At 42.4% G+C, this 16,827-nt stretch overlaps 2 protein-coding genes across 2 annotated transcripts in view; both read right to left on the bottom strand.

Moving 5' to 3' along the window:
- Window positions 1-1,793: 1,793 nt before the first annotated feature.
- On the bottom strand, window positions 1,794-10,599 carry LOC103809836 (solute carrier family 2, facilitated glucose transporter member 11-like). Its single transcript, XM_009082705.1, has 12 exons — window positions 10,551-10,599; window positions 9,145-9,243; window positions 8,387-8,547; window positions 7,422-7,546; window positions 6,934-7,063; window positions 6,215-6,363; window positions 5,643-5,830; window positions 4,544-4,654; window positions 3,601-3,702; window positions 3,228-3,303; window positions 2,331-2,458; window positions 1,794-2,000 (listed from the first exon to the last, which is right to left on the bottom strand). Exons 1-12 carry the CDS (start codon window positions 10,572-10,574, stop codon window positions 1,794-1,796), a joined length of 1,500 nt encoding a protein of 499 aa, XP_009080953.1. The 5' UTR covers window positions 10,575-10,599.
- Window positions 10,600-12,599: 2,000 nt separating this feature from the next.
- LOC103809833 (solute carrier family 2, facilitated glucose transporter member 11-like) overlaps window positions 12,600-16,827 on the bottom strand; it is an 8,928-nt gene continuing 4,700 nt past the window's right edge. Inside the window, exons 6-11 of the mRNA XM_009082701.1 lie at window positions 16,434-16,621; window positions 15,137-15,247; window positions 14,442-14,543; window positions 14,019-14,094; window positions 13,559-13,686; window positions 12,600-12,806 (exon numbers count right to left, since the gene is read on the bottom strand). Coding sequence (XP_009080949.1) covers window positions 12,600-12,806; window positions 13,559-13,686; window positions 14,019-14,094; window positions 14,442-14,543; window positions 15,137-15,247; window positions 16,434-16,621 — 812 coding nt within the window. The remainder of the gene's footprint in view (window positions 12,807-13,558; window positions 13,687-14,018; window positions 14,095-14,441; window positions 14,544-15,136; window positions 15,248-16,433; window positions 16,622-16,827) is intronic.

Here is a 16,827-nt window from a genome sequence, read left to right as displayed (position 1 = left end):
ACCCGCCCTATTATTTTGAAAATTACTTGATACATATGTACTGCATTATTTTTAGGAATGGCAATTGCAACAGACAACCTCTCAGTTCTTCTGAAAGCTTAATACTGCCAGCTGCAGTACTCACCACTTCTGGAGGCAGCTCATCCATCTTACATCAGAAGTGTAGCTGATCCCAGGCAGACAGAACTCTGTCAGAATGAGGAAGTGTTTTCTCTCATGCCCCTCCTGCACCTTCCTCTTAAGTAACCATCTGACTCTGAGGCTGAGGTTAATGTTTACTTCGTATGATTTCTGTTGATTTATGTTTTTTGTGGCAATTGGGCAGCACTAAGAATGGATGGATTAAATATTTCAATGCCTCACAAGGGAGGACCCTCTGGATGGGAATGCTTTGTAGCATGAGTTTGATATCCATTTGATACCCTATTTTGATACAGGGAGTGATACCAGATTGAACATCGAACTGTCTAACCCAGGTGTCAGTTTCTGGAACACACACTGACGCTTTGATATCAGTGCTTCTTCTGTGGGTATTCCTTTAGAAGTAGCAAGTATATTATTTGAGAATTTTTAATAGAAAACTCCCTAAAACTCAACACTAATTCAGTGCTGCAGCACTATGATAATCTGTATGATTGGCCGAACTGCAGAAGGAAAGGACTTGTGGTCCTGCTGAGCAGAAGGCTTGGAGTACCATTTGTAACTGTGACAGAGTAGTTACATGATTATCCTATACGAAGGTAGCAGAGTTTTGGGAGGGTAGTGACTAGGTACAGTGCTCAGCAGGATGAACAGCCCTGGAATAGCACAGTCCTGAGGTGCTGTGGAGCATAGCTGTGGTGAAGTGTAGGATTGTAAGCTGATGTGCAGCAGCAGGCTGCAATGTGTCCTAGGACAATACACAGCTAGCAGATATTGGTCAGCACAGCTTCTGATTTATTTTGGTTTAGCAGTTAATTATTTATAAAATGGGCTCAGTTCTCAACGTGTCTACTCTCTCTGTACTCTCTCAAAGTATCTTTCTCCCTGTCTCTCTCCAGGGCTCTGGTCCTCTGGCTCTCAGCACACGTGTGTTAACCCTTGTGCCATCCATGGCCTACCAGAACACATTACAAAAACTTCCTCCTGATTTTGCTGCAATGCATGGAGAGTGCAGGCAGTTTGCTCCAGAGGATCCAAGTGAGAGTCTTGTGTACCACATGCCCAGGGATTGGGGCTGATCTGTGACTGTCATTATAGAGACAGTCAGGGCATAGTTACTTGGTGTCAGCTCAAGAAATAGAAGTTCTCTTTGTTATTCTACCTGGTGTTTGTCCATGTGCAGTGTTCACAATCAGTATTAGATCCTTTACAGTGTGATACCATAAAGAGATGACATGAAAATTGTTTGCAAGAACTATGTCTATGTTTAATCCTCCCTTCCTCCTGCCCTTAATCCCAAGTGGAATTTTCTTACAAAGTAACAAACATAGAGACAAATCTTATTGCTTTGAAATCATGGCAATGGAGAAAGGCTTGAAATACAATTGAGGTGTTACACCTGAAAATGTTTTCCAAGTGCCAGTTCTGAGAAGTGCCTGTGGTTACTAACACCGTGTTGCTGCAGAGCTGCTCTGGGAAGGAGCCATTGTCTCTCACCATGAAAAGCAAAGATGAATATAAAACAGGACTGCTTGGATAATGAGAGGCTATCTCTGGATTGCTTTTTGGATAGCATTTCATGTTAATGTTTAGCTTCCAGTCCCATTTTGAGACAGGGCTTTTTGTCACTGAAAGTTCCTTGTGGTGATATATCAGAGCTTGGTGCAGACTGTCTTTTCTTCAGTAGCTTTAATCTCCACAGTCTTATGAGGTCTCTTCTTAAACCGACGAGTTTTGAATTCTTCTGTGATTTCAAAAGTTGACTTCCCTTTTGTTTCTGGGAGGAACAGGTAGATAAGAATCGCTGAAATGATCAGGACACCAATAAAGATGAGGAAGCAAAAAGGACCAAGAAGCATCTGGAGATGAAAACAGAATAAGATGAGTGATTTCCCTGGCAACACCTGCCCCTATAGATTCTTGAACGTTGTTTTGTTCCTGTGAAATGAGGAATAAGGTGATTTTACTGAAGCAATCCTTATTTATACTTTCAGTCTGTTCTTGAGGCAGCAGATGATTCTGAAGTCTAGGGAAGTGTTTTACATAAATGGCCTCCACATGCCAGTAGCAATAAGGGATTCACAGTTTTGATCATCTACAAGTCATTTCATCCTACTCCCTATCCAGACCAGCCTAGAACACCAGTTTAAATTGATAGTCAAAGAGAGGACTTGAACTAAATTACATACCACAGCAAAGGGGAAAATCATTCCAGTGAAAGTGAGGCCTAGCCAAATGACGATTCCACCAATTACAAAAGCAGAGGCCCTTGTTGAGAGGGTGAAGATTTCATTCATGACAGATGCAACAGCTCCAGCTGGGGAAAAAAACCCATAAAAAAGCAATGGAAACGTTGTAGTTGACCATTTCCCACAAAAGTCACCTGGGTTCTGTTGCTGTGGGAATTCTGTTAGGTTTTCAAGACATTCATTGTCCTCATGTGTAACCTTTATAATACTGAAGGCTGCCAGAATTTGGCAACTGTAGTAACTATAAGTAGTGTTGAGTCAGGAACTTCCAGAGTAAATATTGGTCTTGTGTGGGTGAGGTTCTAATAGAGAGCTGTAAGTAACCAAAGTGGCTCTACTGATGTAGGGGATTAGGGGTCACATTAAAGAGGATGAGAAAGGACAGAGCAATGCTAAGAGACAAACTGTGCATGCTGTCAAGTATCACTCTTTCATGGAGTAGGATTTTATAGGTAAGTCAAGAAAACTCTGATGTTTTAGAAGAGCCTCCCTCTGCCCTTAGGCAGAGACAGAGATTGACCAGTTGAGCCTGTATGCACTGAGCAGAATTCACACCCTCCAAAACAAGTCTTGGTGAATTGATTAATGAGAATTTATGTGGCTTGAACCTGTAATCCAGTGAGAGAAAACAGGGTCCTGATTCATCAGGATGTGAATGGTTTAAAAATAACTTGTTAAGCAAATTATTTCTTGGATAAATAGTTCATCAAAAATTGGGACTCCCTCAGTCCAAACTAAGCTGTTGATTTTCAAAGGTATATTCACACATTCTAGTTATACTTCTATACATTCATGGCCTGAGCTTGTCCATGGGTTCCAAGGTTTTATTGTACTCACCTGGTCCTATTCCATAGGCAATGATGAATAAAAAGATGAGAATGACACTGAAGTAACGCATCCAGAGGAACCGATCCTAGACAGAGATAAAAGAAGGAAGGAGAATGAAAATTAATCTTATAGCTGTAGCACAGCTGATCCAATCGTAGGAGCAGCAATGATGCTCATGACGCTGAGCTCTGTAATAGATGCTCCCTAGAGCTGCTTATCTTTCTGTGCTGAGCACAGTGGAAGGCAAAAGCAGCCTGCAGTGAACCTGGGATTCACAATATGTCCTGACCTGCTATTTTGGACATGAAAGCTAGGGCTGACTATCTGCCATCCTGCACAAAGAATTCTGGTGCAGATCCACTCCCGGGGAGACTTTGCTTACACTGAGCAGAAGACTTGTTTCAAGCAACACTAGTATCAGTGCCATCAGCAAATAACCACCACACAGGAGAATTCGGCGCCCGAACCGGTCGATTATGGAGCTCTGGAGAGTAGAAAAAAATTGCATATAACTGGAAGGATGGCAAAATCCAACTCTGAGCCATCCAACAAAACAAGCATTCTTATTGAGCTCTTTTTACGTCAGAGAACACAAATCTTATTGGTAGGGAGGTTGTTCTTTTGTTGAGTTCCTTGTAGCTTCTCTAATACCATGAATCACCATTACCATTGCAGCTACTTTTTCATAAACACTGTTATCAGTCAAGCATGTTCGCTCCATTTGGATATATAGATATACACAAATATATGGAAATGAGGACAGATATTTATGTTTTAATGACATTTCATAAGGAATTCTTGTAAGAAATCAAGGACACTGAAAATGGGAAGAAAGACATAAAAGGTGGGACAAAATTTGGAGTGAATGGTAACAATGGCAAAGTGGGATCAGGGCCTGCAAACTGAGTCTGGGACCTTCTAAACTGGGATCTGGGCCCTCCACACTGGGATCTGGGTCCCTTAAACTAGAATGCAGGACCCTAAAACTGGGGCTGAGCCCTCCAAACTGAGTTCCTGGAGCCTCAAACAGGCTTCTGCTCCCTCCAAACTGGGATTTGATCTCCCCAAACTGGGGCTGGGACTTCCAGACTGGGGTCTGTGTCTGAAAACTGGGATCTGGGACCCTTTAATGGGGGCTGGAAGTCACAAACTGGGTTCTGTGACCTCCAAACTGGGATCGGGGACTGGGACCTTCTAAACTGTACAGACGTATGCAGTACCACAAAAAAAAGTTTAGTTCATAAGAAGATTCATCAGCTTTGAGAAAGAATATATTCAACTCCCATGTACTTTAATTCTTATAGCCCCAGAAAGGTCTGACTTACACAGAATATGACAGAGATGAGTTCAGAGATTGAAACTCCTAGAGATACATATGGGATTATGCTTTCGTGCAAGTTGGCTGTCTGAAAGATTTCCGAGGTGTAAAATGTGATCTAGGAAATAAGAAAAATATTAAAACTGAAGCATAGTTAATAGACGTGATATGTGCTTATCCACTTAGAACTAGATTCATCATCACTGCAAAAGCAGCAATACAGTATTGGGGCTTAGTGGAGGTGACATACCTGCTTGAGATGTGAAAAATCAAAAGGTTAATGGAGATAAAGCAAAGGGATTTGAAAACCCAGGAAAAAAAACACAAAACCAAAAAGTAGTTGAAAGGAGCATGTTGCCTGAAAGACTTGGGGAAAAGGTGTTGTTTTGGCAAAAAGGAAAGGGCCAAGACAGGGAGTGAAGAAAAAGCAAAGCAGATCTCAGCCTTAGCAGACCACACATTGTCATCCAAACAGTTGATTCTGTCACTCTTTTCCAGTTGCTAAGCAGAAGCTGCTCATCTGCAAAGCCCCTGGCAGACTGGGCACCATTTGCCTGTCAGCAGAACGCAGAGGTGACAACTCTGCCTCACTGCTGGAAGGAACAGTCTCCAGCAGAGTGCATAGGCTGAGCAGGGCTGATGGAGAGACTCCCATGGGCAAGTGATAAAATGACAGCCAGGGGAATGACTACCAACTTGGGCTGCATTAGGCTCATCCACCTTGGAAACAACCAGAAGGATATTAATGGATAAATGTCATTTATCAAAGGGAATGAAAACAGGATGGCAAATACTGGCCATCTGCTACTGCAGAAGTCAAAGGAAGTGGAGCTGGGTTGTAGCAGGCCTTAGGATGCTTATAAACCTTTCTTCTACAAAGTCTTTTGTCTTGCCTTTGCAGGCACTTATGCTGTGTTGGATCTCTTGTGTTCCCACCTGAGTCACCCCCTTAATGGTATGAAGAATACTAGTGATGATACCACAGATCTCAGCAGTGGGGTCTGCAAGGAGGAACAATGTAGACCCAGAGGAGAAGGACAAGTTGGCATTGTGGCACTTTGGTTACTTAATAGCAAATGTAAGCATGGAAATAGAGCATACTCAACTGCACTCAGGCCACAGAGCTGTAGACTCAGTAAAAGGAGGAGCATGGTAGTCAGCTGTCGGTACACGGATGGTTCTCTCAGCACCTCTAGTACATTCATGATTTTGGTGCCTTTTGTTATAGCCTTTTCCTTCATCAAGTCATCAAATTCTGTGTGATAATTCCCTTCTCCCCAGAGTTGCTTCATGGCTACAGAAGAGACAGAATGAAGTATACTCCTCCATCATTGGATCCAGTCAGAGTTCTGTGTTTTTATAAGTCTATTTTGACACTAAACATTTGTAGATCAGTCCATCCTGTGATTCATCAGTTACTGAGCAAAGGACTGGAACATTGCTTAGCAGGACATGCTTAGGCTTCCCTGGAAAATGGCTTTCAACTTGCTGTAGTATTTAGGGATAGAGCTTAAATATTTATGATGACTGCATGGTCTGGAGGACTTTAATCCAGACCAATTATCCAGAAATTATCCAGAAATCTGTAGCTGGCTAATAGAAAAGCCAATTCCCTCTGTTAGCTTCACATTCCCAAGAGTTATGATTTAACAAACTGAGGATCTAAAGTTTCTTTTACCTTTCAAGCAACCAGCCTTGTCTCCTTTTTGCAGCAAGAGATAGGGAGGGGACTCAGGAAAGAACGGCAAAAAGAGCAGTTGAGTCAATGCCACCAACCCAGAGAAGGACAACAGCACATTCCACATGTCTTCAGTTCCTAAAAGGTCTCTATGAAAACAAGTTAGAGTCTATTTATAGTCCAGTACAATTACAGTCTATAACTAATTTGGTATTTTCTAAATCCTACCTAAAGAGACACAAAATACAGACTTTGAAAAGTTAAATTGAAATAGAAGATGTTTAAGTTAGAGAAAGGAAAATAGATTAATACTTTATTTCTTCTGCAAGATTGGGAATTTTCCTATAATTTGAATATCTTCTAAAGATCAGTGGAGTTTGAACATTCCCACAACAGCCCTCTGAATCAGTACTGCAAGTCTGTGTGAGGTTATCAAGAAATTAGCAGAGATTTCAGATCTCAGAAATTTAATAAGAGTATTTCCATAAAGTCTGTTCATATTAACTAGAGCAGAGAGACTGCATCTCCAGAGATGGAGTCATCTTTCCTCAAGGGCCTTTCTCTCCCCCAGGAATGACACAGAAACCTTAGTGACTCTGTTGGGTAGATATATTCTTACAGCTGCAGTTAAGCAAAGTAAAACCCCACCCTTGGTGTATGTCTGTTTCCTAGGAAAGACAAACAAATAGAAAATAGGTGAGAAGGAGCAGCACAAGTACCTTAATCCAAGAATTCTTGCTACAGTTTTTCCTAGTGCAAGAAACACTGAGGAGGTCACATTTATAAATCCACGGAGCTTCTTAGGTGAGATCTCTCCAGCATACTGAACATGAGCATTCAAGTGTATTCCTAAAGGGAGAAGACAGGAGAGTGCCAAAGCTGTAGAACGAGAGAGAGAGGGTCCCTTCTCTGTTCACCTTCAGCTAAGGGCAGGTGTCTCCTCTCTCTTCTGAGCTGTTTGCTGTATAGCCTCTACAATAGGCTGAAAATGTACCTTTTCCTTTAAGCAAGCTGTTTAGCTAATCCATCAGATATCTCTCTCTCTCTCTACAAGACCTCTTGAAGGTAAAGGACAGCTCATCTTACCTTTTCCCAATCTGTTCCTTGTTCCACTGGGTTACTGTGCATGCCTGGGTACTCCCAGCAGGAAGATTTCTGTATCCACCCCAAAGAAGTCACATTAACATGGAGTAATGGGGAGTCCTACCAGCACAGATGCCCTCGAGGAAGCGCCCAACCAGGATCATCTCAAAAGACTTGGCTCTCCTACTGAAGCCAGTGTGCAACGTGGCTATTATTAGGACCACGTCATTGAACAGTAGACATTTCTTCCTGCAACAGCAAACAACATGTGGGTATGATCCATGTTTTACTTTTTCATCTTTGACTAATGTCTGCCTGTTCTCCTCTGGAGTTACAGACTCAAGCCATGACCAGGTTTAAATCCTTTCCTTACAGGACAACAAAATCTGATTATGAAAAGGCATGATGTCTTTGAAGAGGAGTGGAAAGGGAAAAGCTTGATTCCTCTTACCCATGCTAACACTGAGTCAGCAAACCACGAGGCTAAAGGAAATTCCTGCAGGATAAATACTGATAAGGAATGGCCTTTTTCACCTCTATCGTGTGGGCAAGGCTCCCATCTCAAACACTTCATGTGTGTGCAGGACAAGGCAAATCCAGCTGCGCTTGGAACTCACTTCACTGCCCACCTCAAGTGAGAGAGTTCTGGCTTTGTCCCTTGTGGCACCCTCGGTGGCCTGAGGGACTTCTGCTTATCTTTGCTGAAACTGTGATTATTCTTACAGAGGAGTGAACCTGCACAATGTTTTTAAAGCCTGTGCTCAAGTAAATAAATAAAAGATGCTTTTGCCCACAGAACCTCTCCTGCAGCACCACTGCAGCGCTGCTGGGCTCCCCATAGCATATCGCCCAATAAAGGAGTCTCAGCAAAAATACCGGAATGGTATGGCACCAAAAGCTGTGGCAAGGGAATCAAAACAGTCGCCCGTTCTCGTCCCTCTGATGTCGCGGGTGTCGCTAGAGGTGCTGAGTGAATCCCGCGGCAGCAGGTGGCAGTGCGAGCCTGACATCCGTTCCCTCGGCTGAGTAATGTGTGGTTGCTTCCCCTGCTGCAGCCCTGAGCACCGAGCTCTTGGGAAATATACTTACTTTCCATATTTTGCAGTCAGGTACCCACTGCACAGACACCCGATCATCCCACCCACGCAGTACATAGACACGATGATGGACCACAACAGTGTGAGGGTCTCCTGGTGCAGCACAGAACCGTATCGCTCCAGCCACGTCTCGTTGATGAACTTCTGAATGTACTGCGACAGAAAAGGAGATTCCCATTCCACTGAGGCACTAGTCACAATAGTTCTTCACAGCGTTTGCAACTTAAAAAACTAGATTCATAGTCATTACTGAAAGCATGGCCATGGGACACTTGTTTGCAAATCAGGACTGATATTTCCTCTCATACAGCCTAATAGTGTAAGAGAATCTTTTGAAAATTAATGATGCTCTCCCATGTGTTGAATCCTGACTCTCCTACACAAAAAAATTAGGTCCTTTTATTCATTATAGATAACTGTAGGTAGCAGATATAAAGAGAAAAGGGCTGAGCTGAATGTTGAGATTCCATCAGCTAGTTTTTAATCTTTTTTTCTCCATGACATAAATTTTATAGAGATCGTTGCAATATCTTGTTTCAACACAGTTCCATGGGAAGTTGTCTTTGGAGCACAGTTCCTAGGAATCATGCAAACTCATTTTGTCCTTTGACAGTGACAGTATGGCATTGGAAAGCACTGGGAATAAACTGACATAGCAACACCTAGCAGCTTTTGTGGGCATCTTCAAAGTGTAGGGCCTAGTCCCATGAGGGATGGTTAGAAATGTGATTTTATGAAGGCCTCACTTACCGGAGAAGTATAGTTGATGACAGACATCTGAAAACCAGAGAGGTGAGTTCCACCAATTCCCAGCACCAAAATCATTAGCAACAGCTTCCGGTACTGAACCTGTCAAAGATAATCATAGAATTATAGAATCATAGAATAGAATCAACCAGGTTGGAAGAGACCTCAAAGATCATTGAGTCCAACCCTACTGTGGTGACTGGCCTATGGCACCAAGTGCCACATCCAGTCTCATCTTGAAAACCTCCAGGGATGGTGAATCCACCACCTCCCTGGGGAGCCCATTCCAATGCCTGATCATTCTCTCTGTAAAAAATCTCTTCCCAATATCCAGCCTAAACCTCCCCTGGCAGAGCTTGAGTCTATGCTCTCTTGTCCTACTGCTGGTTGCCGGGGAGAAGAGATCAACCCCCACCTGACTCCGACCTCCTTTTTGCAGAGGAGGATAAGTTGTGGAGGGCGATAAGGATAATGAAACACATCCTAAGTTCCTGACACTAGCATGGCTTTCAGACCATGGAATAATTTATGGGATCGTATATATTCATATTTTTACTGTCAAGAAACCTTTAAAATGTTTAAAACCTTTAAAACCATTTAAAACGGGCTTTTGAATTTTTCAATAATCAAGCAAAATTCCTGGAAAATTGTCAAGATGCAAATCTGCAAATTTTGCTATGTTCCTCTCCTGGTCATTAGCAGCCTGAAAAGAGGCAATGTCCAATTCTGTTAGCTCTGCTAACCACAGAAACAAAAAACTTGAATCATAAAAGCCTTGTTCAGATAGTTTGTGTTGGTTTTGGTATTAGAAATAGCTATGACTTTCTTGAATCCATTTTTTCCTTCAATTTTGCCTCCTCAGGGTCATTGTTTTCATTATCTGTCCTCTTAAAACACTTTGCTTTTATGTTTCGCTTTTGTTAAGTCCATAGGAAATGGTGTTTTTAGAGTCCCTACATGAAGGACTCCTGCTTGAAATGCTGTGTTTCCATGAAGTACACTGGATTTTAGAGCATTCCTCACAAGCACATACTTTTTCAGGCATCTGGTCAGACCACACTCTAAACAGATGAGTACCCTCAAATATCCTTGTGAGTGCAGGGCAGCAGAGTGGAGTGGGAGGTTTTTTTCTGTTTTGTCTTTTTCACTGCTACTATTTTCTTCTCAGAATGTCCATTCTTTCCTAGTTTCCCAGGTCCTCTTTTAAAGCTCTCACTCTTTTGTAATTCTGATTCATTTTCTGCAGGTGCCATATGTAGTCAGTCTTACTGCTGACCCAGTGCAGTCCCAAGCACATGCTATGTTGCTGATTTTTGTTACAAGAAAAACTGTTTCCTTCCCTTTGCTGTAAGCTTTAAAGACCATGCTGCTCTTAGTGACTAGGGCTAGAAAATAACTTGGATACTCACCAGGTCTGAGAGGAAACCAGGCATTTTCCCTCGAAACCTGCCTGCTCTGAGAGCCCTTGTTAAGTCTGTCAGAGGAGAGAGATGGTTTCCACACTGAGACTGTAAAAGGTTGGGAACACAGCACAGAAGTTAAATTCTAACTATGTGGCTTTTAGGAAATTGTGTCCTCCTCTGACACTGGCCAGGGCCTCTTCTTGCTGGTTTAATTATTCCAAGACCCAGATATGACAAGCTGATTACAACATTGGTAAATGTTTATCCTTGTTGTATTGGGAGTGCTCCCCCTTACTCACACTGTGAAAACACCTGCACGTTCCTGTTGTGTGAGGAGCCAGACAGTGCTATCATCTTCCTTCAGGGAGCCTAGAGTGGCTCTTATTTACTTTCCTAAAGAAGAGGACAGGGCAAGTCTTTTCACTTAGGATTTGAACACTATGAGAAATGTGCTTATTCCAGACCCACTACAGAACTGAGCTCACCCACTACCTTTGGTTTGGAGGGATTTTGTTTTCAAAGATGCCCTGTGTTGTACTTGTGTGATCCTGGATCCTACACTTCAGATTCACAAGTACTTCTTTAACCTTTATTCCCAGTCCATGCTAGTTTATGGCAGTGTTAATGATTTACCACACTTTCCCTCTGCTGGACAGTATTTACTAGTATTAGGGAAGAGTCAAAGTGTATTGGACAAGATCATACTGCATAAACACTTGTATAAGGAAACAAGTTTCTAATGCCTTGTAAGACAGTAAAAACTTCCTCACTGGGAACCAGTAAGGTTGAGAAAGACCAGGCCAAATGAAGACTTCTAAAATAATCAATGTCTTGGGGACAGTGTGAAGACAAAATAGCAGGAGCCTCAGGGCTGTGAAAGAAACTGCAGCTCAATATTCAGGTCCTTTTGCAAATTTTATTGTGCAACATCTGCATCAGTCAGTACTGAAGATCTCATTTCCAGAACAAACAGACACAATATTCCTTGACCTCAACAACCCAGTCCCAGTCCCAGTCCCTGACTCTTCATTCAGTGAAAACCAAATCCAGGCATGATCAGTAGGGTGTGTTTTCCTAGTCACTGCTTTTTATTTCCTTATCAGTAAACTGCAAAGCATGAAGAAGACCAAAAATGTGTCATGTCATACAACAATGAATACAAAAAGTGAAGCCCTTTATACCATGTGTTATAATGAAAATATGGAGTATTCAGAGACCTGGAGAGAGAAGCAAACACTCAGACATACAGATTGGGTTCTCCAGGAAAAGCACCACTATTTTTTGGCTCATCAGTACCAGTTACTGTCAGGAGCTCAATCCCATTGAAACTCAGTGTTCTCCAGGCTGAAGACATGCTAGATAGTCACTGCTAATGGAGAATGAGAATCTGCCCTCTGTGGATTTGTCCAGTCATGATTTCCTGCAGCTCTGCTTTCTTTGCTCATGCTTTTGTTCAGTGCTGACATATCTCTGTGTTTTCCAGTGGAGGAATCCCTAAAATCAGAAGCAGGAGAAACATTGTGTAGTGATTGTCTATTCAGAGGCACAGAGCTCTTCTTCCACTGGATTAAGGAGCTAACACTTCATTTCTGAAACTGAAGCTTCTTCTCTGGGAAGACTCAGCAGCACTGCCTTGTTAATAGCAGCAGATAATTTCAATGTGAAAATTCTGTCTTCTCTTTTTTTCTCAGTTTCACAAGTCTGCTACACCTCTGGAGCTTCCACACTCTCTTCTTCAACAATTGTGGAGTGCTGGTTTTGCCAAGAAAAATAGCAGATGTTGTGTTTTCAGTTTACAAAACTGATAAATTGGAGGGACTGACAAAGCTCTTACTTCTTTATACACTTCGATTATTTTCTTCAGAGGAATTAACTCAGCTCCTGTTTCAGCAGCTGGAGACAACCACCAAGTTCATCCTGCACTCTGCACTGCAGGTGATTAGTTTTAAAATACACATTTGTGCTGTTTGTGGAGAAATGGGTTCTCCCTTGCTCAGTGAGGCTTCTGGGCACCGCAGTAATAAAGGAGCAAAATATGAAGTGGAGAGTTTGTTATTAAAGTCTAGTAACAGTTGTCACTGAGCAGTTACTCTGCTGCAGGACTGACTGTCCCTTCTTTCCACGGTAGTTCAGGCGTTTGAACTCCTCCATGACCTGCAGCATGGTCTTGCCTTTGGTCTCTGGCAGCACCAGGAAGACAAAGACAGCCATGGATGCACAGTATGTCAGGAAAATAATGAAGCAGAAACTACCAAGGCCTTTCTGTAGGAAAAGAAAGAGACAACACGTGTTCATTAAAATTTATCTCAGTTTCTTTCTCTTGTGATTACAGAATTTCTGGGTTTGCATTTACTAAAAAACTTGATGGGGGACTCAGCTGATATAAATCCTGCTTGCTGCCACCTGGGGAATGGCACTGAGTGGTAAGATGAACTAATTCACCTTTCCTGTTTTAAGGAGGAAAGTTGTATGCTCAGCAGAGACTGAATGTCATTGCTTGACAATTTGGAGAAGTGCTGAGCTTCAGTTACTTATCCTTTCTGCTCTGTCCTCAGTCAGGGCTGAACAGGGGAAGGAATGTAGTATGTTGCCTCTGTCCCTCCTTGCATGGTCCCAAACTGTAAAGATTTTGTTTTCCATCTCCTTGCTAATGCTGGCTGAGATCTCTGGGACTGCCCATTTTCCACATTAACCCCGAAGAGGAGACACATACAGGACAAGGGGGAAAAAAAGGGAACCCCTCATGACATTCAAAAGATTTCTGACGGTATTGGCACTTCTGTGATAACTTCTGTGTTTGCCAGTGTCACACTCTAACCTTGTGCAGAGTTAGCAGCATTTTGTGTGTTTGCTACACTTCCACTAGATATCTGGGTAAAAAGAAAGAGGCCATCAGAACTGCAACTATTTTGGGCTCTGTCCTTTGCATGAGGCATTGAAAAGAGAAGCATGCTCTGGGTTCAAGAAACATCTAAGCTCTTCTGATCTGGAACAAAACACCCTATTTTGCTTACCACAATGAAAGGGAACAGAAGTCCAAGCATGAAGAGTTGGATCCAGTTTGTAACACCATTAAAAACATAAGCAGCTGGTCTGTATGACTGAATAAATATTTCTGTGAGCAAGGGGCATAATACTCCAGCTGAAAAAAAATGTTGGAAAAAAAAAGAAACTTAGAAATTTTACAGGGTGCTTCTGTACATCATACTTCATATTGCCACATAAGTTCATGGCTTTAACTAACCTGGCAGTGTTTGAGGTGCTGCTTGGCTCTTCAGGAGGAAAACATGTAGGAATGCAATGGGAAATGACATTTTACCTCTGATGATAGTATGGAGGGGAACATCTACACCTGCACTGAATCAGGAGTAGGGATTCACACTAACTGTGGAACAGCTATCCCTGAGACCTCTCCTTAAAAGCACAGTGGGGAAGGAATGACTGCATGAAACTGTTCCAGTAGGAAATACCAACCTGGTCCAATGCCGAAGCTCATGATGAAAATAAAGATAAGTGCAACAGAGCAGTATGGTACCCAGAAAAAGGAATCCTATGGTAGGAATTGAAAAGCAAATAAAATCAGAAATTAAAATTTTTTTATCCAGTTCCATTAGAAACATTCGTCACTGCAAAGTATGTCCATGTTAAACATGTATCTATTTCCTCTTCTTCCAGAAACTTCAGGAGGAGAGAGTCTTGGCAGTGGCCTTGGCTGTGTAAATCTATTGTCTTTAATCTGTATGTACATTTCTGGAAATAGACCTCGGTTAATATGATGGTTAGTCTCAAAAATACTTCTTTTCAGAGTAAAAAGTGATTTGGGAGGACAGAAATAGTAACAATGTCTGCCATCCAATACAACGTGAAGACAGTTCTGATGCATCACTGGGGTCTTACCTGTAGTGAGAGAGTGACTGTGAGGAGTCCTAAAGCCAAGGCCATCACAGTGTAGTTTTTCCACAGCAGTGACTTTCTCCCTGCACGCTCAATGAGGAAACCCTGCAAGCAGGAGAACATGCTGCCAGCTCCAAAGGACAGACCTTAAAGGCAGGCACTGGGGAGAGGATTCAGTACCTGCCTTCAGTGGCCAGACAGGAGGTCACTGAGGGGTTGGGAACTGGGATGTGCTACCTCCTGTGGGAGGGTGAGTAAAGGCCAGGAGCTGCAGGGATGAGGGGGAGGTGGAGAGGTGCAGGTCTGCAGGGAGCATAGGCCAAGCAAAGGAGGTCAGAGGTGGCACTGCAGGCAAAGGAGAGCTGGGGGGAGAGCAGCATGGGAATGGTCGCACTGTTAACTACCATAATTCCTGCAACTGTGAGTCCTACTGACAAGTGTCATTTTCCCTTCCTCCAGTGGTGAACTGGGACTCTCCAGGCTGGCCCTGGTTGGGTCGTGATTTGAGGGAAAGACTCTCATGTCTTCCCAAGTGAATATAAATGCCTGTATTTGGAGAGGGTGTGAAGGTGGTTTTGTGTGATCAGTTTTACAGTTGATTTGTTGCAAAGGTTTGATGCCAAAAACTCCATTTACAGTATGTCCAAAGATTAAAATGAACCATGCATGACAGCAGAGCAAAATTCAGCTGAACTTACACACAGAACTGTGGAGAGGATCTCAGTGAGCCCAAGCCCCAGCGAGACATAGTGGATTTGAGCAGGAAGGATTCCAGCCGTTGTAAAGATATTGTAAGCATAAAAGTAAACCTGGAAGGAATAGAAATTTGTGAAAGCTGACCACATGTGGTCATATTTACACTGGCTTCTGTCTTTTTGGATAGAAAACAACTAATCAGGCCTTAACAAAATAGAAAATCATCTTCTTGATCCCAGTAACCAATCCTCAATGTTTTCACAAGGCTGATTTGTGCAGAACAGATCTTTTTAGCAGCTGTCTTGAGCTCAGTAACAAACACAGGCTTTTTCTTCCTTTGTTTTTGCTTGCATTTAGCACTGCCTTTGTCTTATGTTACAGGTTGTAATTTCATCTGGCATCTTTCACCGTATTTTAGTGTCTCATGTACTTCAGATGAGGAGCATACAGAAATGTGGACAGTACATACTAAGCAAATGGTTTAAACTATCTTTCTACATTATATTTAAGCCTTTTCAGGTATTTTGATAGTCATAGTTTTCCAGAGGTAAGCACTCCTAAAAGCGTAAGAAATTCCACTGTCAGTAAGTTCAAATTCTACTGTTCCCTTGTGGTAACAGTAAGTGCTGTGCTAGTGGGGCTAGAAAGAGGTCGATGAATCTTGAAGTTTCTATGAATTTGCAAAATTAATCTGGATTTTGGAACTTAAATGCTTTTACTGTAAGCTCATTTTATACAATATCTATTCAGATACTCAATACTATCTACAGAAACAGAAATATCTCTATTTCTACAGAAAAGGTATATTAGAGAGTATGTATATCAGTAACTGTCAGGTATGTTACTGGGATGTTGTAACTGTGTATAATCTGAGAATGTGCCAAGTTAAAGGATTTGGAAAGGAACCCAAAGAGGTAAGAGCATGGAAATGCAAACCTGACTCAGTTTGTACTGAAATGGCTGAACAGTTTTGGGCAGTGCGTTCTGGAGTTCAGAGACACAGAGGAGGTTATGCTGTTCTTTGCTTGTTCTGTATTTGGGATTTTATTTGATCCCCTTCCATTCTCTTATCCTAACAGGGTAATCCATAGAGATGCCTTCAGATGACACTTGCTAAAACGCAGTTCTCAATTTATCCCAGGTCCCAAACTTCCATGGGAAAAGATTGTAATGAACAGCAGCAACAGATCCCTCCTTAAGAGATACTGTTGCAATCAGCGTTTCACAACTTGTTGCAGAGCTTAATTTTGCCAAGAAACTGTCAGCAATCTAGAGAGCAGAGCAAAGCAGCACACGTACCACATTGGCCCCGGCTAACTGCATGCATGAGACGAGAAGGAAGAGAGTGATGAGCTGCCAACGCACAGCTCGGTCACGAAGCAGATCACAAACACTCTTAGCCTTCTCCCCACGGATGGCTTCTGCCTCTGACATCATGTCATCTATTTCAGCCATGTGGTCTCCATCTCCCCAGAGCTGCTTCACAGCTGGAAGGAGAAGAGGAGAGATGAGTCTTGGTCCAAGCTCACCAGCACAGACATGAAGTCAGAGGATTATTTCTTGCTTTGCAGAGTGTCTTATTTGAACTTCATGCAGTTTTCTTGTGTGAACTTCCTAGAGGTCTGGGCTCAGGTTAGACACAGATCCATAACATTGCTATCTATTTTTACCCAAAAATTTTAATCACGACCTC

This window comes from Acanthisitta chloris, unplaced genomic scaffold (assembly GCF_000695815.1).
Source record: "Acanthisitta chloris isolate BGI_N310 unplaced genomic scaffold, ASM69581v1 scaffold24559, whole genome shotgun sequence".
Lineage (NCBI taxonomy): Eukaryota > Metazoa > Chordata > Aves > Passeriformes > Acanthisittidae > Acanthisitta > Acanthisitta chloris.
The sequence above is the reverse complement of the archived record's forward strand: the minus strand, read 5'-3'. Positions and strand labels throughout refer to the sequence as shown.

Coding starts and splice junctions, on each gene's coding strand:
- LOC103809836 (XM_009082705.1), bottom strand. CDS start 10,574: ATGCCTGGTTTCCTCTCAGACCTG. Junction 7,064..7,421: donor CCTCGAGGGCATCTGTGCTG/GTAGGACTCCCC, acceptor TTCTCCCTTTAG/GAATACACTTGAATGCTCAT. Junction 4,655..5,642: donor AGCTCTGTGGCCTGAGTGCA/GTTGAGTATGCT, acceptor CTTATTTCCTAG/ATCACATTTTACACCTCGGA.